Here is a 23,019-nt window from a genome sequence, read left to right on the forward strand (position 1 = left end):
ACAGAGCAGATGGTAGGAATTCTTGGTCCTACGGCAAAGGGAAAAGACCAGCAGGTTCCTGTGTCGAGGAGGCATTTGTGGCACATGTCAACTAGGAACCCGTGTTGTGCCAGGAAGTCTGCACCGAGGAGGGGGACCTTGATATTGGCGATGAAAAAAGGCCACACTTACGTCCAACCCAGGATGGATATCCTGCGAGATCTCATACCGAAGGAGTGGATGGGGGTCCCATTCATGGCCATCAGGACAGCAGTGGTGTCGGGGGCATGGCTGCGATCATCCTCCGGAGGTGGGAACACCGACTGCATAGCTCCGGTGTCTACTAACATCCTCCTGCCAGAGATCTCATCGTTGATGTAGAAACCTACAGGTTGTGGCCTCTGAAAGAGCCCGGCCATTGCTGCTGATGGGGGCGGGTGCCTTCCCCGTTTTTTGACTGGATGTATGAGGATGGTTTCTCAAACTGTTTGGCATATTTGCTGAATTTCCTGTGGTAGAAACACCATGCTGGGTTTCCACCTCTCTGCTGTGCTGGGGATGCTTATTGTATGGCGTTAATTTCTGTTGCTTCTGCTCATGCTGCGTCGTCCTCCTTCAATGGGGTGGAAAAGTTGGCCACCCGAGAGGTCTCAGTCAGTCTCCGAGCCTTTACAACCAATTCCTCCCTGGATAGGGAGGCGTTTGCTGCCCACATCAACCAGGAGCCTGTGTTGTGCCAGGAAGTCTGTGGCAAGGAGGGGGCCCTTGACGCCGGCGATGATAAAAGGTCACACGTAGGTCCGACCCAGGATGGATATCCTGCGAGATCTCGTACCGAAGGAGCGAATGGGGGTCCCGTTCGTGGCCATCAGGGCAGTGGTGGCATTGGGAGCATGGCTGCAATCATCCTCCGAAGGTGGAAACACCGACTGCATAGCTCCGGTGTCTACTAACATCCTCCTGCCGGAGATCTCGCCATGGACGTAGAAACCTTTGGGTTGTGGCCTCTGTAGGAGCATGGTCATGGCTGCTGATAGGGGGGGGTGCCTTCCCCGTTTTTTGACTGGTTGTATGAGGATAGTTTCTCACACTGTTTGGCGTATTTGCCGATTTTCCTATGGTAGAAACACCATGCTGGGTTTCCACTTCGCTGCGGTGTTGGGATCCATTTTGTATGGTGTTGATTTCTGCCGCTTCTGCTCCTGCTGTGTCGTCCTCCATCAGGCAGTTGGTTGAAGGTGTCGATGGGGTGGAAAAGGTGACCACCCGGGAGGCCTTGGTAAGTCTCAGAGCCTTTCGCAAACAATTCCTCGTCGGATAGGACGTGGATCTTTGTTATTTGCTTTCTTACCTCTGGTTCCAACTGACGGAGGAATATCTCCTGCTTAAGGCTGATCTCCTTGCATTGCCCATCATGTCCCACTCTGGCAGGAGGATGAGGTCTATCAGTCTATTCCAGGAGACCCATGGGTCTCTATCTCGAATGGGGCTCCTTACCAGATCGAGGATTCGGGCGGCTCTGTCGATGGTGGGGAGGAAGAAGGTGTCAATCATTTTTGCTTTCAGATCGGTGTTGCATATCGCGTCTGGCTGCGCGATCATCCATGGGCACATCTGCTCATAGACATCATCTGGCATGGCCGACACAATGAAGTCTGCCTTCAAGACTTCGTCACAGACACCTGCAATCTGGAATCATGCGGCTGGATTCTTGGTGGCAAACAGTGGTAGCTTCACAGAAGGAGATGTGTCTGCACTCTGAGGTGAGGTGGGGGTAGGGGGCTGTTGGCTTCCCCTAAGGTACTGGCTGCTGTGGAGCGCGGAATGTCTCCCTCAAAACCGGGTAAACAGAGCGAATGCCTAAACACTCCTTGGTAGGTGTGCTGTAATTAGTCTGCTGAACCTTCAGGGTGGATAAAGCAGTCTCCTGGACCGCTTGGACGCCCTGTAAAAAGAGGGGTTAACGTTAATACTTAAGACTAACCTAGGTTAAACCATAACTTATTGTAAAGCGCATATCAAATTGACATAAATTTCATTGGTCCTCATTGTATTACTGTGTGTACTCCGGAACACCACCTACCTCAGAGACTTGGTCTACGAGCTCGTAGCAAATGAGACAATTCTCGTGGTGCCATACCACGGACTCGTTAAGGCAGATCGTGCAGGTGGAGTGGGTCCGGCAGACCTTGTGCCCACAGGGGTCTTGGAGGACAGCGTTGCAGCCAACCTCCATACAATGGGTGACCTGTAAGTGAAATGATACATGAGTATCACCACTAACCTTCTGGACTAGGTCCGTGGTTGTGATGTGCCATGACGCAGGAGTGCTCCGGTGTTAATAAGTAATATGGCCCAGTCTCGACCTGCTCTTTAGCCGTGTACCATGGCGAAGCATCCAGTAGGATTGGTAGAACAGAGCTTGGAACAGTGTGTTTCCGGCGATACTGGAGACCAATTTAAACACTGAATCAGGATAACCACCTATTCCATACGCCGGAGTAAGGAGTAGTCTGAACAAGCACCGGGTGTGGAGCAGGTGGAGACCAGGTAAGGAAATTACACGGCGGAGTTTGACAACTCCACCGTAGGAGTAACTTAAAACTAGAACAAGGTGGGAGATGATCCCTGGCGGAGTTGGATGACTCCGCCAACAAAACTTAAACTAAAGGCAATGGATGTTATTATATGTAAAAGAACATGCATGCAACATAGGGTACCCTTTAAGGGAGGCCGGAGCCTCCACAATAATCAACCATACAAAAGCGGACCTGGCTACGCCGGGGTCCTGCATCCGCCGGAGCGGGGAGGAGATGGTGTCTATTGATAGGGATACGCGACCAGTGAGCCGAGGAGAACCGAGCTCCACCGAGCCTGGTGGCCAACCGAGGCTCGGCCGAGCAGGGCTCCCCCCTACTCCTCTGGGGAGAATGGCAGGGTAGCGGGCCAGCTCGCCGAGAGCCCTCCAACCACCTCCCCTATCCCCCTTGAGGGGGGAGGGGGAGGGGGAGGGTTTGCTCGGATCGGCTACCTGAGACAGCGTGAGCGAGCGTCCCTCCACCAAGGTGGGGGGAAGGGGGACTGGGAGGGTCGGAAGCAGGGTGGCTCGTACACGGTCGCCTGGAACTCTCTCAGCCGGGTGAACATACACATGGTGAAAAAGGCCAGGAGATCGAAGGAGGCCTATAGGCCAACTGAAGCCGTCTCAATAACATGTAACATATAAAATGAACATCCTATCCTAACACGGGGGGAAAGGAAGAAAAGTGAGACGAGAGAGAAAAAGCAATGTCCTGGAGAAGCTGGGCAGAGCCAAGCGAGAAGGATGGCCAAAGCCTGGCAATTCCGAGCAGCTAGCCTATATGCCGTGACGAAAAAACGCGGGGCAGGCGGCCAGGGTGGCTCGAGGACAAAAAGGGAGAAGGACTAGGGTCCTTCATACAAGGGCGCCTAACGAAGAAGTAACCTAATAACTAAAAGATACATGCATGCATGAACATCTGGACTGAAAGGTAACAACATAGGCTATGTACCGAGAGCATGTGCTCGGACAATATCCCCCGTGTGGACTAAGATAACAAAAACGTCAATAAAATGCATCACTGATAATCATAGGAAGGTACTGCTAAACCAAGTATCGAGCCCAAAAGGTATGGGGGACTGACTGGGACACGAAACAAGGTAATACGAGGGAGTGAGCTGAGTATGGCGGCACGGGGACGGCGCTGCATAGGACACCGTCTTATAAAAACCTAAATAATTTGGTTAAACGTGCCAAAGGCAGCTCCTAAATAGTGTCAACCATTAATAGCAGTACTTAACTTGGATACAGCAATAGCTTGACGTTCTATGATGATGGGTAAGATAAATTCCAGGAAAAACACAACACAGCAAAGAAAAACGTGTGCAGCGTGGGTCGTGCTATCAAAGGAATGACGTTAGAGGCGCTAGCCGTAACGGTAGCGGGTAGTGGGCCTTAGATCGGCTCCTCTGTAGATGAGGGATATTGAAGAAGGAAGAGAATAAATGGCAAAGGACCTCTGGTAGTGGTTTCACTCACCCCAGAAACCATACTGACACCTTAAATAAAGGTGAGCGAGCCAGAATACTCTGGGGTTTCCATATTAGCTTTTTTCTCTGGTATTCATAGCAATATTTATACCTTAGAAATGAGTGCTAAAGGAACCATTTCATGGAGCGACACAAGCTGAGCCCAGAAATAATGGAATTGCATGTACGTATTATACATCGGGGGAAAGGCCACGGAACACTCTATCGGATGGAATTAAGAACAACGCAACTTGATGCTTGGATGCAATGAAAATAGGGGAAAAGCGTTGTCCCTACATGGGCGTGTTATGAACTAAACTCTAGCAGTTTGAGCATTCTCTTGAATTTACTTTATTGAGTTTGCGTTTTCTACCCGGTAGGGGCGTGTAGCGCCATCAGTGCACCTCATTCGGTGAAACGTAGGCATTACTTAAGGTTCTATGCAGCGTCTCTTCGGCCCCTCGCTGCAACTATGTATTTTCATTCCTTTTTTCCTGTTCCTCCGTTCACATTATCTTTCTTCCATCTAACCGTCCACCCTCTCCTAACAATTGTTTCATAGTACAACCTGCGAGGTTTTCGTCCTGTAACACCTTTCAAACTTTATACTGTTAATTTCCGTTTCAGCGCTGAATGGCCTTAGTTGCCCCAGTGTTTGGCATAATACCAAAAATCTATGTGTTTGCGTTTTCTAGTAGCTATTTTGAATATCATGGAAATAACTTTGAAGTTATCCTACAGATTTAAAGGATGCAAATTTACATCGAAAGAAATTTAGTTTTAGAAATTTCACAATTGCTTAGTATCACCAACTAACAAATTCTGCCAGTTCACTATCACTTACTGAGTTTAAAGGTGATATATCATCAGATTTTGACGGTGGCAATAATATATTTAATTGTTCCCATGTGGACGTCTCAGTATCTGCAAAGACATGTGACATATACCTCCATTCGTTTGTTCTATTATACAAGAGTCATTAAAATAACTATCACTTTGTTATAAAGATTTGCATTTGTCCATGTTTTGTTCCAGTAAACATACTGTATGCAAGTTAATGGTACTCTATGTTGTCTGTATAACTAAATATATTCCCCATGAAAGTAATTATATACTCAAAATATACTCACCAGGCAAGAACTGAAAATGAATAATATAACAAGAGACTCTGATATGAGTTCCTTGGAGAGATATGAAAAGCAATGAAGTACCGTTAAATAGATGCATCATTACATAAAGGCTAACGAATTTTGGCAGCGGCCATATAAAGAAAATAAAGAGGAACTGGTGGCTAATGCACTTCTAGTTACTGACCTGTTGAAAGAAGAAATTGAAAATATGAAAGAATTTATAAAAGATTTGTGGTATTACAAAGACAATAAATTTAAATAAGCACAAACAATGGAAGAATAAAACGAGCAAAGGACGGCTTAGGAGCCGTTTCAAAGACAAATTCCACTTCTACTAATACACTACTACATAGTCCAGGACTCCAGCCGACTAAGCCGAGGAAATGTTCTTTTGACTAAGTTGTTAATTACATAAATTGGCACGATGGCATTAACTCTGTTTCCAAAACACTGCTTGAGAACTCTCTCAAGAACACCAATCAATGCGATGTCCATGGGAGGTATGTGAAAACGAGCCCTACTCTCATAATTAGGTAGTAGGTAGCTGGTATTACGAAACGGCCGCTGAGGCCTGGCCTACCATACCCCAGCCTACCTGCCTACTTCCTAGGTTATACCTAGATACCAATACTAGGGGGAAACACCGCAGTGGATCCATCGTCATCGCATGGATCAGCCTTTAAGCATGTGAGGTCTTCGTAAAATAAGTTTTCAAGGGAGTTTAGAAATCCAATATGGGGTCAACCGCCTGAGGTGCCGTTCGTAACCGCAAAGGATCCAACATCTTTCCCAGCCTTCACAGCACTCATTTGAACAAATTCCAACCACTACTTTTTTAAGGAAACTACAATTTTTTGTAGAAGAAGAAGAAGAAGCCTTCACTAGATAATTACGGTAAAAAACCGCATGGTACAGGGGTGGACCATGTACGATCAATGTGTACAACCCCAAGAAAAGTACATTATAACGAGTCTTGACACCGGAGTAGAGGTCTTTAGCTCCGTTTCTCACCAACAACAAGTCGCGACTGATGCCCATCTCCGATGTCAGGACGCGTTATAATGTACTTTTTTGGGGGTTGTTCACGCTGATCGTACATGGTCCACCCCTGTACCATGCGGGTTTTTTACCCTATAGGGTAAAAAAACCGCATGGTACAGGGGTGGACCATATACGATCAATGTGTACAACCCCAAGAAAAGTACATTATAACGCGTCCTGACACCGGAGTAGAGGTCTTTAGCTCCGTTTCTCACCAACAACAAGTCGCGTCTGATGCCCATCTCCGATGTCAGGACACGTTTTAATGTCCTTTTTTGGGGTTGTACACATTGATCATACATGGTCCACCCCTGTACCATGCAATTTTTTACCCTAAGGGCCTCAGTGGCGTGGTTGGTATGGTGTTGGCGTCCCACCTCGTTGGTTGCGGGTTTGATTCTCGGCCATTCCATTGAGGAGTGAGAGATGTGTATTTCTGGTGATAGAAGTTCGCTCTCGACGTGGTTCGGAAGTCACGTAAAGCCGTTGGTCCCATTGCTGAATAACCACGGGTTCCATGCAACTTTAAAGCACCATACAAACAAACAAAATTAGATCATTATTTAAATAAATACTTGAACGGCAGTATAAGGTCATGAATTGCATAAATATTAATACATATTCATGATTATTAATTTGAAAATATTCGTTGTTGAAAAAGTAACTAGATTCCTGACTCAAATATCAACAGTTTTGCTTGTAAACAGTACCTACAGTGTTGTTCGTGCTCTCCAATTGTTTATCAGTGTTACCAATTGGTATGTGTTTACCCTCCAAACTGGGTATACTAAAACTTACACAAAACCAGGGAAATAAGTTTAATTAGCATATCTATTTGTTGTATACATAAATATTAGAGCAATTTTATCATTATTGCATTACTAGGACAACTAGAATTCATGGAAACAGTTTGTAAATGCATCGTTGTATGTGTGAAGCTCCACTAAATTGGTAACAATGAAATTTTGCCATTCCTAGCATGCAAGCATTAAATTTATTTCAGGCATAAGTACAATTATTAAAAATCAAAATCAAAATAGTAATGTAGACTTGAATCAATGAAAAGTGCTATAAAAAAAATACAAAAATTTTTGTCATAAACAATTTACTAATCTGTCGTCTGCTCGCCGGTGCTTTTGACAGCCAAATGTACGTACAGGGTATCCATAAAGTCCCAATACCATTACAAGTATTTATTGCTCAGAAACTTATAATGGTATACTGAGCCTTTTTGGACACCCTGTACATTAAGAAAAAAATTGTTCGCGCCATGGCTTCGCTGTCAACAACGTATTTCAAGTGCAATTTGGAGTTAATTAAGAACAAAATATGTATAAATACAATCAAATAAGCACTGTGGAGTTTCATTTGTGATGGCAGTAAGGATAAAAACCACTGATTACAAGGTAAAAATGAATTTCAGTTCAAACCATGACCCCAGGAATAAGAAGTCTCATACTTTCACTAATATAGGCAACAAAATGCTGTTTTATTGTGCTGATTACAACTGCAATCTTGAGTAAGACCAATAAACGTTACATATATACGCTAATATTGTTCAAATGAGCGCTGGGAAGGATGTGGGATCGATGCTGGTTACGAAATGGACCGGATGCAGAAGACGCCTTATTGGATTTTAAAACTGCCTTGAAAACATATTTTATGAAGACCTCACATGCTTATTTTAGTTCGTATGGCTCTTTTATATATCACATTATGTTGATGAAACCTCAATGTTTTGAATGGTAAGCTTAAAGATGTAATTGTATTTTTGTTTCACCAATTAAATATCAAGTGAATAAGGGTGATCTACCTGAGTACTATGGATTCTAGGTGGTTGTTTCCCCCAAGCACCTGCTTACTGAGAATGAATGCAGAGTAAAGGGTCAGGGCTACTGTAGGCTTAGTAGGCATTTCAAAGGGAATAAATAGCTACTATATATGGTAAATGACATAGCGGCCACCTTCCTTAAAAGAACCTTAATTCGCTTCCATGAGCATCAGTCAAGAGTAGTGGACCATCCTGGCAGCACACCAAGACCTCTACACTCCTGTTGAAGTAAATAGTTTCTCCTAAATTACAAAATGGCATAATTCCAGTGCTTTTTCAGGAAGTAGGCACATTCCAATAGAGGTGGCTGCTATGTTACAGCCCTGTTGTTTATCCTAATAAAGCTAGACTTACCTTAACCTATCCTAACTAAGGTGTCATGTCTTAACCTGGCCGGAGTCTCCCCCTGGTCTGCCCCCCCCCACAAGTAATTTGTGACTCTTACTCTGCATCCGACCTGTTACCTATTTGTTACAGTTCGTCTGTTCATTTCTGGGTACATTTTTGCATTAAACCGTAATTGAAGTTCATAGGTGAAAGAATGGTTTAACCATATTTTAATGTGGGCTTTGAACTTTTCTTGGTAATTCTAAGGAAGAGCTCAGCACAGAAATATTTTTTGTTTATTAATAAAATTTTTGACTGAACAGTACAGAAAAGGGTGTGGTACAGCTATATTATAGTACAGGTGAGATAACTTTAGAAATTTAATGCCTTTTATTTATGTTTTATTTTCAACTTGGAGGGGCTGGTAATAAACACGCCATCTCGCAGAGCTTCTGTCATGTTGAGTATGAGCCCATCATGGATGAACGTAAAAACATGAGCAAAAGACAGTAAATTTTTTATTAGCCTATCTGTATATTCCTTATTTTATCTCTCCTGTACTGCTATATATAAATCCTTTTCTTGAATGAACTATATCTCCGTGTGTAGCTCTCTCATAGAACTACCCTACTCTTGCACACATTTCATTAGCGTATGAATAGTTTTAGCATTGTTGGGCTCCCTTTATATCCTACAATTACAGGCAGCCATAGTAGTGAGGTGAGGTTTATGTGTGACGCAGAAAGCACAAAATGAGTGCAATACGTATTAGGATGTATTCAACCTGCCCTAACCAACAGTGCCAGGTCCATACTTCAACAGACTGGAGACCTGCACCACCTACCTGACTTAACATAGAGTTCTGTAACTACCATGAGAGGGTTGTGACTTAATTCAACCACACCTAACCTAACTCGGCTGAGGGTGCCAGATTCTTAACTGGACAGGGGCTTTGTTTCCTCCGACACAATACATCCTATCAGACCAGATATAATGTAAATCTAAATAAATAGGGCTGTGATGTAGTCCAACCGGTGGGACATGGGGTCCTTAACTGATGGGCGTTAACCTAGGTCACCAGGCCCTCAGCTGAGTTAAGGTTAGGTGGAGGTAGATCAAGTTAGGTTGTATTCCATGTGATGTCCTAGTCTACTTATCAAGTGCATGGTATCACTTAAAAACATTCAGTAAACCTTCTCATAATAAGAATTAGAACTTGCAGAAGTATCATGGGGTTGTTAGAATTGAATCCTTGTACTACTAATATTTCCTCCCACTTAAAAACCCCAGTATGTATTTCATGGTGCTCCTTTATATAATTTTTGGATATACGTAAGGGGTTCCAGTATCTTCAAATCATTTGTTAACTAAGTAAATAGCAGAAATGTTCAAACACTAAAAAAGGAACTCAAATCGAACAAGAGTTATTGTATGCCTGAGTTCCAAATCTCACTTAATTGGTAAAAGTTATAAGAGAAGAACTAATCATGTTTCAGCATTGTTAACAAAACTGCATATCATAAAAAATGTCCAAGTGGGTAACAGTAAAAAAATCCAAGTGGGTATCAATATAACTCTTGGAAATTTGTGGTAGATCTAGAATTATTTTTGTAATTAGCAAATCCTCCTTTGTAAATACAAACCAGAGCCTTTTACATAAACTCAAGACAACCCCTTACCTTGTGCCTCCGATAAGTTACATAAAGAGGGGCAAGTGCAGCCCATTTGCATTGCTCATACTCAGTCCCTAGACTGCACTTGCTCCAGCAGCAGGTAAAGAACTCTTCGCTCCTCTATGGGTCACTCAGAGGAGCCATCATCACCGTCTCATTCAGTGAACCATCATCTGTGATTAGTATTGTATAAGGGGTATCTTATCAAAGCATGTGTTCAGCAGATTGCAGACTTCCTTATTTACTTTTGCTGAGACAAGATCCTTTCAGTTTCTGCCGTGAAGGCTGTCACTCAGCCTTGTCGTAGGTCTTTAAGCTGAAGGGGCCTGGATCTTTCTTCTTCAGTGGAGTTATCCATGGTAATGAGAAATTTTGAATTGTCTTGCCCTCCCCAGGAATTGCCAGTAATGTAATTTACTGAAATAAACGTAAATTGCTTTCCTTCTAAAGAAATAGTGCTAAAGGAACCTATTTCACGGAGCGACACGGGCCAAATCCAGAAATAGATTTTTCCTACGTCAAAATCCCTTTTTTGGTAATGAAATGCATATCTACAAGTCTCTGTAATGTTTGTTAAGAATTGAGATATGTATGTATGATGGTACTCAGGGTACTTCAATTATTGTCAGTAAAGGCTAACTTTTCTTTGCCTATAGAGTAATAAATGTTAATATCTTGTTCCATATCAGACTGAATTTTTTAGTAAATAATGCATATAGTCACCTCTCAATTAATGCGTTTTCGATGTAACACGAACTAGAAAATATTTTAAAGTGTTTAAATAACGTGAAAATTTTGATTTAACGCAAATTGGCGCCTGAGCATTGTTTTCAAATCACCTGCGCATCAGCACTGCATATGACGGCCATTGACATAAAGACATAGCACAGTATGTATGTGTTTATTAATAAAGGGAAAAACTTTGTTTATTTATCAATAAAACAAAAGTTTTATTGCAGTGTCTTACTGAACAATTATACAGCTGTAGGTTCCCTACGAATGGCAGACAATAGATTCAAAACTTCCGTGGTGGCGCTGCCATCACTGATGTAGGTGACATCATCTCCCTCCCCTCGAGGGAGCTACAAGCTACAAGAGGGAGCTATCCAGGTAACATCAATTCGTTCTCTGCTGGCTTCTGGTGAACATCGGTGGTGGTGCAGACATTTTCTTCATTTGTTGGGAAGTATCTCTTACCAATATTGGTGAAGTATTCAACTTCTTGTTTTTGTGGGATTGAAACTAGTTAGCTGAATTTCTTTTCTGCAATTTTGTGACTTTACCATCATGTCGGACTCTAGTCCTTCAGTAGTTAGGTTTTGCGCTGGAGGGTGCAAAACTAGGTTAGTTAAACCAGTACAGTAGTGCCTCAGGTTATGAAATTAATCCGTTCCGAAGCGGCCTTTGTAACCTGATTTTTTCGTATCTAGAACTACGTTTTACATGTAAATTGCCTAATTCGTTCCAGGCCCTACAAAACCACCACAGTAAATTTTATAATAAAGCTAAATTGACCAATAAGCAATGAAATACAACAATTTGGACCATTCAATACCTAACCTAACCATGACTCTACCTATAAATAAAATGTATTAGTGTACAGGGTACAAGAAATACTGTACGTACATGTACGTACATATGTAGTAAAATGTGGAACCTTACCTTTCGAGTGAGGTGATGTCCAGAAGAGGTGACAGAGGAGGAGGACAAATGGCAGAAAACAGGAACACTAAACTTTACGAAACACATTAAAAAATGGCAGAAAACATTAACACTAAACTTTACGAAACACATTAACAAATGGCTGAAAACGTTAACACTTCTTGATTATCTCCATCTTTGTCTCCATAGAAAGCATCCTCTTCTTTCCGGGAACTTCAGCAACATTCTTGGGACCCATAGCTAATAAAGTAAGTAATTAAGTTCACATACAACGCGATAAAGTAACTTACAGTACAACGAAAGCAAAATCACTAACACGGATTTACGTTAACAAACGAAATCTATGTGAATTAACAAATTCCGGGTGTTTACGATAACGCTGCCGCAAAAAATGGTCAAGGAACTCCTTTACAAAGAGGCATGATGGGACAGATGCTGACCAATAGGAGAGCAGAGTCTTACGGCGGTGACTAGGATCAGGAACCAATGGGAAAGCGGGAGGATGGTGGCGAGTCTACGGAGTTGGCGGCGCACGAGTTTTAAAATTGTTCTCGGCAGCCTGGGCGAATTTCGGACTTTACCTTTTCGCAATCTGAGTTATTTTTGTACACAGAAGCAAAAAATCTTCGTCTTTGCCTTCGTAACCTGTACTTTTCGTACGTAGGGACTTTCGTATGTAGGGGTAATGACTGTACAGTAGTACCTCAAGATATTAAATTAATCCGTTCCGAGGCGCCTTTCGTATCTTGAGGTTTTCGTATCTTGGACCACATTTTACGTGTAAAATGACTAATCCGTTCCAAGCCCTCCAAAAACACCCCAGTAAATTTTATAATAAAGGTAAATTGACCTATAAACAATGAAATACTACAACAATTTGGACCATTCAATTCGTAACTTAATAATATAAATGCAAAACCTGTAAATAAAGTGTATATTAGTGTACAAGAAATATTATTACTGTAATGTAAAATGTGGAAGCTTACCTTTCGAGTGAGGCTATCTCCGACGAAAGTGGCGGCAGAGGAGGAGGAGGACAAACGGCAGATACGTACACTTAACTTTACGAAACACATAAAAAAATGTCAGAGAAACAAACTAAACTTTACAAAACACATTAACAAAACTGTTAACACTTAAACTTTACAAAACACTTAACAAAACTGTAACACTTTAACTTTACAAAAAAACTTAAAATAAAATTTTATTTTGTCTTTTTTTTATTTTTACTACACTTCTTTTTACTTTTTTATACTTTACGTAATTTCAATTTCTTCACCACCGAATGGATGCCAGTCTGTTTACGGAATTTTTCAAACCACCCATGAGAAGCCTTGAACTCTGGGGTTGCCGTTGATGTCCCCTCTCCGCCGTCGTCTTTGGCTTGGGCAATCAAATCGTCAAAAATAGCGCTGGCCTTCTGGCAGATTGCCGTCTCGGTTATCGTATCGCCATCGATTTCTTTGTCCTCGATCCATACAAGAAGCAGCCTTTCCATTTCATTATGCACATGGCTCCAATTGTTGGACAAAATAGTCACGCCCTTGGAAGGTGTAGCTGCTTTGATGGCTTCCTTCTGCTTAAGGATGGTGCCTATCATCGACGGATTTCGGCTGTATTCCTTAGCGATCACACTCAACCGCAAGCCAGCTTCATACTTTTTTATTATCTCCATCTTTGTCTCCATAGAAAGCATTCTCTTCTTTCTGTGAACTTCAGCAACTTTCTTGGGACCCATGACTATATGTACTGTACGTAATTAAGTTACGTATGTAGTACGTATACTAATTAGGTTCTCACAACATGATAAAGTAGCACAACGATATCACTAACGAATTTACTATACTAAACTAAATCGTTGGACCGAACGAATGCCGCATGCGTACAATAAAGCTTCGGGTGCGAAGTGGCCGAGCAAAGGCACGCCACCACGTAAGATGCATGATGGGAGGGATGCTGTCCAATAGGAGAGAAGGATCTCATGGCTTGGCTAGTATCAGGAACCAATGGGAGAGCAGGAGGATGGTGGCGAGTCTACTAGAACTAAGATGGCGGCACGAGGCGTGAGTTTCAAAATTGTATTGTTATCGGGCGAATCTCAGACTTTCAGAAACCTTTCGTATCTTGAAAACTTTTCGTATGTAGAGCAGTAAAATTTTTCGTGTCCACTTTCGTATCTCGAGTTTTTCGTAAGTTGAGCCTTTCGTATCTCGAGGTACCACTGTATATGATTTGCACACCAAGTGCATTAAGTGCATGGGTTGTGAGTGCTCTAGATTGTCTACTTGTGATGAATGCAAGGATTGGAGTGAACAGCAGTGGAAAGTTTTTTTTCTCACTCAGGGAAGGTAATTAAGGATAGGAAGAGGAAAGCAGCTCTTAGAGCTGAAAGTTAGACTAATATAGCTTCTTCTGCTTCTTTTATCAAAACACCTGAACCTATCCCTTCTTCTTCTCCTCTTACTATGTCTCCAATCTTGAGTCCTCCTACTCCTGCACCTATAACTCCCTTGCCAACTTCCCACGGAGTTTCTCCTGACACCATTGCCAGCCTAGAGTCTAAATTTGAAAAGAAGTTTGATGTACATATTAGCTAATACTGTTATGCAGTTAGGATGATCTGTAAAGTCTTTCTTGGAATAGACTTCTAGTGAAGTGAAAAGTGGTAGTGCAGCAATCTGAGGGGGTTGGCTGTTTGTCCCGATAGATCTCCTAGACGAAGGTCCCTATCCCTGTCCCCCCCTATGGGAGAAGACATACTGGAGGTCCAAGGGAGACTGTCGGGGTTTGGCCACAGACAGTCACTTCCTCTGTCGATCTTGTGGTGCGACAGCAGGATTCGACTAAACACTATTGGAAAGGTGTGTCATTCAGTAATAAGTTGACAACAGAGTGGAGTGATTCGTCGCCGGTTAGACATCGCAAGTGGCGTGATTCTTCAGTCTCACGTCCATTGAAGAGATGTTTGACTGAAGAGGAACAGAAAAGTAGACAACCCTCTTCCGTCATGTAGTGTAGCTACATGGACTTCACCTCGGGTTCTCACGACAGCGACAGCTGCCTTCGACTTGATTGTAGAACGGCCGATTCTGAGTCCGTCGAGATCTTTGACTGATCAGACTGTCGAAAGTTTATCTTCGACTTCGCATGCGACAGATACTTCAACTGGCCCGAGACCTCCGGTGTCGATCGTGTCGAAGTCCACAACCCCAGTTGCTATGACTTTAACTCAAGAAGACGAGAATTTAGTTCCTCTCCGTCGACAATTGCAGGAGCTGATGATCATTAAAATTTGTTGTTTCAAGCCCAGTTGTTTTGATTAAAATTATTTTCCCTCAATTTTATCTGCAGTTGTGTTTGATGGCATAACTTTAAAGGAGTTTTATCCATGTTGCCGATGTATGGTAACAGTCATTAGCAGCTTGAACAGTTTTCTCAGCTTCAGCTACAACTTGGTTTAAATTTAACAGCAAATTTCCTTGCTGATCTTTGATCTATAGCAAATAAAGTTATTACATAAAAATAAATCAGTCCTACTCTACATAACATTGTTTATAACATAACTACGGTAATTGTTTATTATCGTTTATTATCGTACGATGGTTGAAATACACTAAATGGATGTTGTTGTTATCCAGTTCGGTACTTAGCAAAAAAAGCACAGAGTTCCTCAAGTCCAGAAACATAAACCCCCCTTATTACTGTGATTTCATGTGGGAACAATATGTTTAAATAAAGGGTTTTTAATTAATGTGAGCTCTCCAGGAATGTAACCCTTGCATTAATTGAGAGGTGACTGTATCTGTAATCTCAAACAATGTTTGATAGGAACTGAGATATGTCTGTTTGATGGTACTCTGTCTACTTCTATCATGGTTGGTAAAGGTTAACCTTCCTTTTCCGAGTAGAGTTATAAACGTAAATATTGTGATTGCCTCCGGACTGATCAATTTAACATCTTACACTTTTCTTAGCTGAAAATTGGAAGTTTAGGGGCAGTACCTAATAAGGAATAAATTGTGCTTTAATTTTAGTTGCTTTTTTGAGGAGAGTAGCCATTTTTATGAGACAGGGACTGTTCTGTGAGCACCCAAAGTTTTCATCAGCTCTTGAGCTCTTAGCTCCCTAGCCACTAGCTCATCTGCCCCCCAGCTAGCCTGGCGTCAACTATAGCCTGGTGACAGCTGAGAACTCCCAGCACCAACTGTCTTCCCTCATCATTTCTCTCCTACTACTGACTCTTGTTATTTTTCTCCACTTGCTCCTGTTCCTAGCTCTCTTGCTTCCTTCCCGTGACTTTGCCAGTCTTGTTTATGGGTTAACAAAATTAACCTTGTGAATTTGAAATATTGTGTAGTGGAGGAGGTAATTATCTGGTCTGGCAATTCTTTTAAATCTAAGTCACTGTCATACTCCCCTAAACCTGGGAGGAGATGCTTGAAAATCCATTGGAGGCTGGTGGGAAGTTCCCTGGGTAGTTGCTCCCTCAGTCGAGCCTGTTGCCAGTCCCAAAAGTCAACAGACAGTCCCTGAAAAGGTGACTTATTGGATGTATAGAGGAGAGGGTGGCTATCTGATTCCTTTGAATCTCCCAAATCCAGTCCCTGTCAGACTCTAAACCCGAGAGGAGGCATACTGTCATGTTGGTCCTTGGATTCCAAAAGGGTTTTGCACCAGGTAGTTGACCTTCAGTTGAGCTTGTTGTCAGCTTTGTCCCCAATCATTCTCCAGTGGTGAATATCAGCCGTTGAAGAGGCACTGTCAGATGGTTTTACATTTTGCCTCTCTCCTGTAAATGCTTCAAGGAGTGGCAGTCTGCTGGTCTCTTAGTCCTGTTGATTTAGTTCTTTTAGTTTTCCACCCCTTCGTTGGGATCACAAGAAGGGAAGTTTAAGGCTCCTTTTTTTTTTTTTTTTTTTTTTTTTTTTTTTTTTTTTTTTTTTTTTTTACCGGGAGTAGCACTGTTGCTATCAGCCCTTTTCTTCGCCTTCAGCTGTCTACCTCTTAAGAGAATTACAGCTGCGCCTTGATGGCATGTCTCTAATCCTCAAATCGTTTTCTTTTTGAATGATGTTTTCTTCCCTCCTGAGTGTTCTTTTAATGAGAAACTTTTCTTGGGCTCCAAGCAGAAGAGAAGTGCCATGAGCCATCTCACAAGCGGTGCCCATTCCCATGCACCCGGCACCTGTTCCAGAGTGCGCGACTCTTCTAGCCATAATAGGCTCCTGCTGCTGATTGCCTAACTCCTTTTGATGGATTTTTTCCTTTTAGAGCAATGTGTTTGACTGCAGCAGAACTTGTCAGTTCTGGTTTTGTTCAAGATCATTGTCTCAAGGGCAGGCTTTTTGTTTATTTTATGGGCTTTCTAAGTTCCTATAAATGTGTTAGATATTAGTTTTTAGCCAAGTACAGTTCCACATATGTGCTCAGTCTGTGTGAGGTGTCATTGAGTCCACACAAGACATTATCATATAGAAGTTGATCTCACCTTGATGGCCATATGTCCGTGGCTGACAAGTATTGGCATGATTGGCAACTAAGCCACTTAGTTGTCTGCAAGTCTGCACAATGTTTTACAAGTTTGTTTGACTACAGAGACGAACCAAACAGTCCTGTCGTCCATTCTCCAGGGTGATTGAACAGAGTGCCTGGATACGTTGGATACTTCATTTTATAAGACAGTCTTCCAATTTGGGAATTTAGGCTTTGACATCTATGGCATAATGAAGTAGAAGCTGTTCTGACATCCTTAACTTTCACTTAAACAGAGGACAATGCTCTCCTAATTCTGAGAGTGCCTCAGAAAAGGCTGATTGTAGAATAGATGTCAGGTGCATACAGCGCCTGAAAGCTAATGAGGTAGAGGTTGTTCCGATGTCTAGCTTTCACTTTAAAAAAGGCCAAAAGCTCTCCTGAATCTAGGACAAGTCCATGCAAGAACAAGGTGCACTGAGCTGGTGCCAGGCTGTAGGTGGCGCCAGCTGAGCTGGCTGCTAGGTAACTAAATCAGTTGGGAATTGGCTGGCACTCCTAGGAGCTTGGGGAAGAGCTGGAGTCCAACTGAAGCTGGCACCAGGTGAGTTGGAAGTCGGGTGAGGTAAAAACTTGGTATGGTGGGAGTACCTGGTAGCCCCAGAACACTGTCCTCAGCTATAGAGAAAATGGATCCAGGTCATGGGAGGGTCCTTGTTCCCAGTTAAAAATCCCAGGGTAAATGAGCAAACTGTGTTACTGAGTCAGACATAGCTCGATATCCGTAAAAAATGGAACATGAGAGGCAGTGCTGCCATTGAGTCATAAGTGTCTCAGAAGAGACTTAGATTCTAAGACACCTGATTTGGAACATTGCTCACTTAGATTGGTTGACTGAGCTAGGTGACATCTGCATCTTTCAAATGTCTCTTGTAGCATCCCTGGAAAAAAAACCCTCCTTCCTGACAAACACCAGGACAGACCAAAGCCTGTCCACGTAAAAGTGTACCATCTTTGGTGGTGTCTCTTGAAATGAGGTGGTTTGAGAAGATGCAAAAAAAAAAAAAAAAAAAGGAGATTCTTGGAGAGTTCACCAATCAACCGTACCAATTCAGGAACAATAAATTATGGTTCAGAATGGGGCTGCAAGGAACATTGTAGCATTCTGAAGAGTCGGAAAAAGTTCAGCCGTTCAGTAACCCTGTTGAACAGCAGAAGAAGGTAAAGGTCCAGGTTGGAATGATCTTGAAGTATGGCATCTGTTGCCCATACTGGAAGGTTCCTTTAAGGTGGCAGAGTCAAGGTCGGCCTGCCCGAAAGGTAGCACATAACCTGACAGAGCACATAACCTGACAGATCAGAGTTTCCAGATCCACTCGGGAGTAAGAGTGAGTTCCTGACAGTTCTGTTTATCTGCCAGAAAATTCAGTTGGATTAGAAAAAACTATTAATAACTCGCAGTAAACACTCTCCTGCTGCTTGGTGGAGAGTGCTAAAGTAAAAATGTAAGCACTGTGGTCTTGTTTAAATGAATAGCACAGTCTAGGAGAGAGTGAAGGTTAAGAAAAACTGAAACCTCTCTGGCATATAAGCAAAGGTTCCATTCTCCTGGGGATACAACCTGGAAATTTACCGGTTCCTCAAGCATGCTCAACTATAATAAGGAGTGAGAAGTACTGTAAGACTAGTCTCACGATGAGGGACTTCTTTCGAATGTCTAAATTCGGACAGATACCATCATAGGTCCAACTGAAAAATTACTCTGTCTCTCTTGTTTATGAGGGATTTGTTGGTTGCTCAGGTGGTAAGGTCTGTTGTCAGGGATTGCTATACCACCTTTTCTTCCCTCTGCTTTAGGGATGTTACCCACAAGTCCTTAGATACCTTTTCTTTAGGACTTGCAATTGCTGCTTAATGCATTGCAAAATATCATGGAGGACATGACCTGCAGTGCAGTATGGGTGGCCTTTCCCACACTGCAGGCAACCAATAGTCTTGGTTCATGCTGGTCTGGCCTGATGTTGGTGAGTTGCATAATGGAGTATCCTATGTGGAGACTGTGATTCTCTACGTCTTCCTTAAAATAGGAGGTGTGGGAAGGTTTTGATCGGATTATTATTGCCAAAAGATTTCATCTAATATTTAAGGTTCTGTATGAATAGATTTCCCTAACTCTTCTGAGAGTATAATATTCATACAAATACATACCTGACTAAACTCACATTGGGCCATATCAACCTCTGCATTGTTATATGCCAGGCTGTGTTGAAGGTTTCAGTAGTCATCCTTGCCTTGCTCACAAATGTGGTGTGGCAACTGGCATTTCCAGGTGGTGATTGAATGGCTTTCAGTTTTTGCATATACTACATGTTCTCATTATTGCAAACACTCTGCAGCTTCTTAGTTGGACAACACATCTTTTTAAGGGGTGAGTAGTTTTTATAGGAACAAAATGCAATTTCTCTTCTAAAGCAACTTTTTTTTTCTAATATAAAACCTTACTCTTACAGCAAATCTCCTACTCTGAAAAACCCTGCATATGTCCCTGTATCCAAAGTATAGCGAGAGCTTGCCATGTGTACTTATAGCCATCTTGTTACTGGTCCCAATGACCTGACCAGCCTTTTCTTTGGAGACCTTCTTTTAGGCTTAGATTAAGGTTACCACAGTATGTATCTATGAAAAATGTTGGTCCTCTGACCAAGACTGGGACAAACGGGAAGGTCCTGCTGAAACCGAACTCCTAGACGGCCTACCAGGCGACAATCTCCGAGACTGCTGCTGGGTAGGGGGATGAGGAGGGGCCAGATGTCTTCAAGAAAGAGACTCTGACTTTAACACAGCTTGGTGCACTAACCTGTCCTTCGTGTCAGCCTGGTGTTGGTCTGTCGCGTCCTCCAGCCCAGTGCAAGGAAACAGAAACTGAGATTCTAAAAGGTCTCCATTCCTCAACGCCAACAAGGACTCAGGTTCTGATCTTGTTATCCTGGACAAAGCCATGTTTCTTCTGATCAGGAAAAGATTACCCCACAAATTGACGCTGAGGTTTGCGAGATACGAGAACGCCTTGCCCCTAGACTGCAACAAACTGGCAAGAGAAGAAGCACTCACCAACTCCTTTGGGGACCTGTCAGACGCGGTCTTGGCAATGACCATCAACCAGAAGTCCAACCAAGAAACCGAGTGAGGCATCCTGAGGAGACGAGAATGGCGCCACTGACCTAACCTGCTCCAAAGTCAACCCTGGCTTCAGATGAATGACGTCCGGGTTAAGATGACGAGACATTAAGTAGGCAGAGTTCGTAGCATAATACTTGCTATGCCCCATGAGTGGAGGGGGAAGCAACTTGGCAGAGCCCCTTGAGTGAAGAGACCCATCCCAATCTGACACAGAGGCGTTCACCTTATACAAGACCGACTGGACATGCCCTGATAAGGGAAGTTGAAACAACGACTTGGGATCTTGCATAGCCCCCAGCAAGGCTTCCAAGCAGGAAGGAGTGAAAGACAACCAAGCCTGAGTCCTACTCTCCAAATTGTTGAATCCACGAATGAGATCGACAACTTCAGTAAAGGAAGACAAAAACTCCTGAGACTGACGACGAGAAGAAGATGCAGAATTATCCAACACGCCTTCCTCGTGTAAACCAACAGAAGAGGCAGCAGCTGAACAGTCTGAAATGTCAGCCGATCTGACTGGGCTGGAGCCAAGCGCCAACTCCTGCGACGAACCAACCACAACGCTAGGAACATCCCTATGCACACTTCCAATAGATGACTCGCGTATGTGTGAAGGAGAAGCGTCTCAAACACTTGACAAAGAACAAGAATTCTTCGGAGTTGAACCCTGGGTAGTAGCATCAAGGGGAGGGAGAGACACACTACTGCTGCACTATTTTTGCATTCACAACCTTCAATCTCTCCACAGGTTCCTTGAGACCCTTACGTCAACAAATAGGCCCTGGTGCTGAAGGAGCGGAAGAATCAGCATCATCCGCATAACACGTGAGGTTGCAACACACTCGCGACTCGATGCAGAAGATGAAAGCAGCCACTGCAGATTGCACCAGGGATGAAACACTAACACTCGCAGGAACAAAGTCCTTAACCTTCCAATGCTTGATATGCTGACGCGGCAGAGATGGGGTCGAAGAAGGAGAGGAAGACAGCACTGACACCTTACACAATCTCTTGGCAGGAGGAGGGGCCAGTTGCAACACGCTTGTTCCCAGTCCTCCCAGCCGACATGGAAGCAAACCTATCTTCCAAAATAGAGTCCAATCTCTTAAGAACCGGCTGATATAAAGCCTCAGACGAATCAGCAAGAGAGGGCGCCGATGACATGGAAGGGAGATGGGGCGTAGTGGATGGCAACGGGAGCAAACGATGATAACACAGATGAGCAAGGCAGCACAGCAAAGGAAACTGGGAGCGACGTCTGATAGAAGTGATGTCACTTGCGGCGCTGATGTCATGGCTTCCCCTTGACCCAAGGAGGAAGGAGGCGCCACTGGCGGAGTGATTCATAATGGCTGACCCCATGACATCACCAGCAGCACTGACGCCACGGCTTCTTGACTCAAAGAAGCGGCAAGCGTCAGTGGCGGCTGATCCCGGCTACCAATAAAGACGAGGCTAGTAGGTGGGGGGAGAGCTTGGGTAGCCTGAGGTGGGAGGCGAGCTTCCATGAAGTGCGTCAGCAAACCCTCCAAGGAGGGTGAACTCCGTAGCCCAAGCGACCCCCAGAGTGCCGCCATTTGGACGTCTCCAACTGAAACAAATGAAACTGATGAAAAAGCCTCCACCCTCACGGGAAGTAAGTTAACTCCTGAGGAAGAGGGGGCGACATTACATAATAAATCAGCCGGAGGGCCTCCTGATACTTCCAACAATGAATCGATGGAAGAAAAAGAAGTAGACAAAGGCACTGCACTAGTATGGGGTGTGACTGCGGCAGGAGATGAAGCATCAGGGAGAGGCGATGAAAATCCCTCCCATGAAGGAAGAGTAGAAACTCTACGATGCTCCCTCTTACTATAAAATAACTTCCACTGCTCTCTAGGCCACGCATTACATTCTGGGCAGGGATTCGTTATGGTACAAACATTAGAATGACACCTACTGCAAGTGGAGTGTGGGTCTGTCGCTGAAGAAGCCAGGAAATGAGAACACAGGAAACCTTGAGTTCCCGGGCACATACGTTGGTGAGGCCGGGAAGGAGCAGAAGAAGCCATAATAGAAGCACACACACACACAGAATCACAAGCGAAAACGGGCAAAGAACCGGGTAAAAGTCTGAGAGAGGGCAACCGCGACTCTCACCTAGGCGGTTAAGAAATATGTAGACTGAACGCAGTAGCGTGGGTGTGTGGTCCTTGACCAGTTTTCAACCAGTTTTCACCCAATATATGCACGCATTGCCAGATCTCACAAGATTCCTTGCTTTTCATCTGCGATATAACAGGATCCAGCTAGGTGGTAGAAGCTTATCCCATTGTTAAGACCGAAGGTTTGTAGCTATGAAAAATACAAATTGCTTTAGAAAATTTGTCATTTTACATGAAAAATTTCAGTTTTATTGACATAAAACCAACTGGTAATCAAAATCAACTGCCATGCATCTACGTATGTGAATCATAACCTCTTCAGTTGTGATCTTAAACCAGGAGCTGGGAGGATCTTTCTGCTGTCCTAATTTTAACAATGTTTGAAACACAAAAGTTATTTTTTTATGCTCGTAGTATCTTTAAAATTTTCTATCATTCTATGACAAAAATAATCAAAAGAGTTGGTATTTTTATTTACTGTTTCTATTTGATTTTATGTTTGATTTTTTCTGTTAATGAAATTTGTA

The 23,019-nt window shown here is 43.3% G+C and overlaps 1 protein-coding gene across 3 annotated transcripts in view; it reads left to right on the forward strand.

Moving 5' to 3' along the window:
- Positions 1-5,396: 5,396 nt before the first annotated feature.
- Positions 5,397-23,019, forward strand: part of LOC135210955 (methylmalonic aciduria type A homolog, mitochondrial-like) — a 70,240-nt gene continuing 52,617 nt past the window's right edge. Inside the window, exon 1 of one of the 3 annotated variants that reach the window (XM_064243934.1) lies at positions 5,397-5,659. In XM_064243934.1, the coding sequence (XP_064100004.1) occupies positions 5,584-5,659 (76 nt within the window). In that variant the 5' untranslated portion in view covers positions 5,397-5,583. The remainder of the gene's footprint in view (positions 5,660-23,019) is intronic. The other 2 variants (XM_064243933.1, XM_064243935.1) reach the window with 2 other exon arrangements.

Source organism: Macrobrachium nipponense, chromosome 4 (assembly GCF_015104395.2).
Source record: "Macrobrachium nipponense isolate FS-2020 chromosome 4, ASM1510439v2, whole genome shotgun sequence".
NCBI classification, from domain to species: Eukaryota; Metazoa; Arthropoda; class Malacostraca; order Decapoda; family Palaemonidae; genus Macrobrachium; species Macrobrachium nipponense.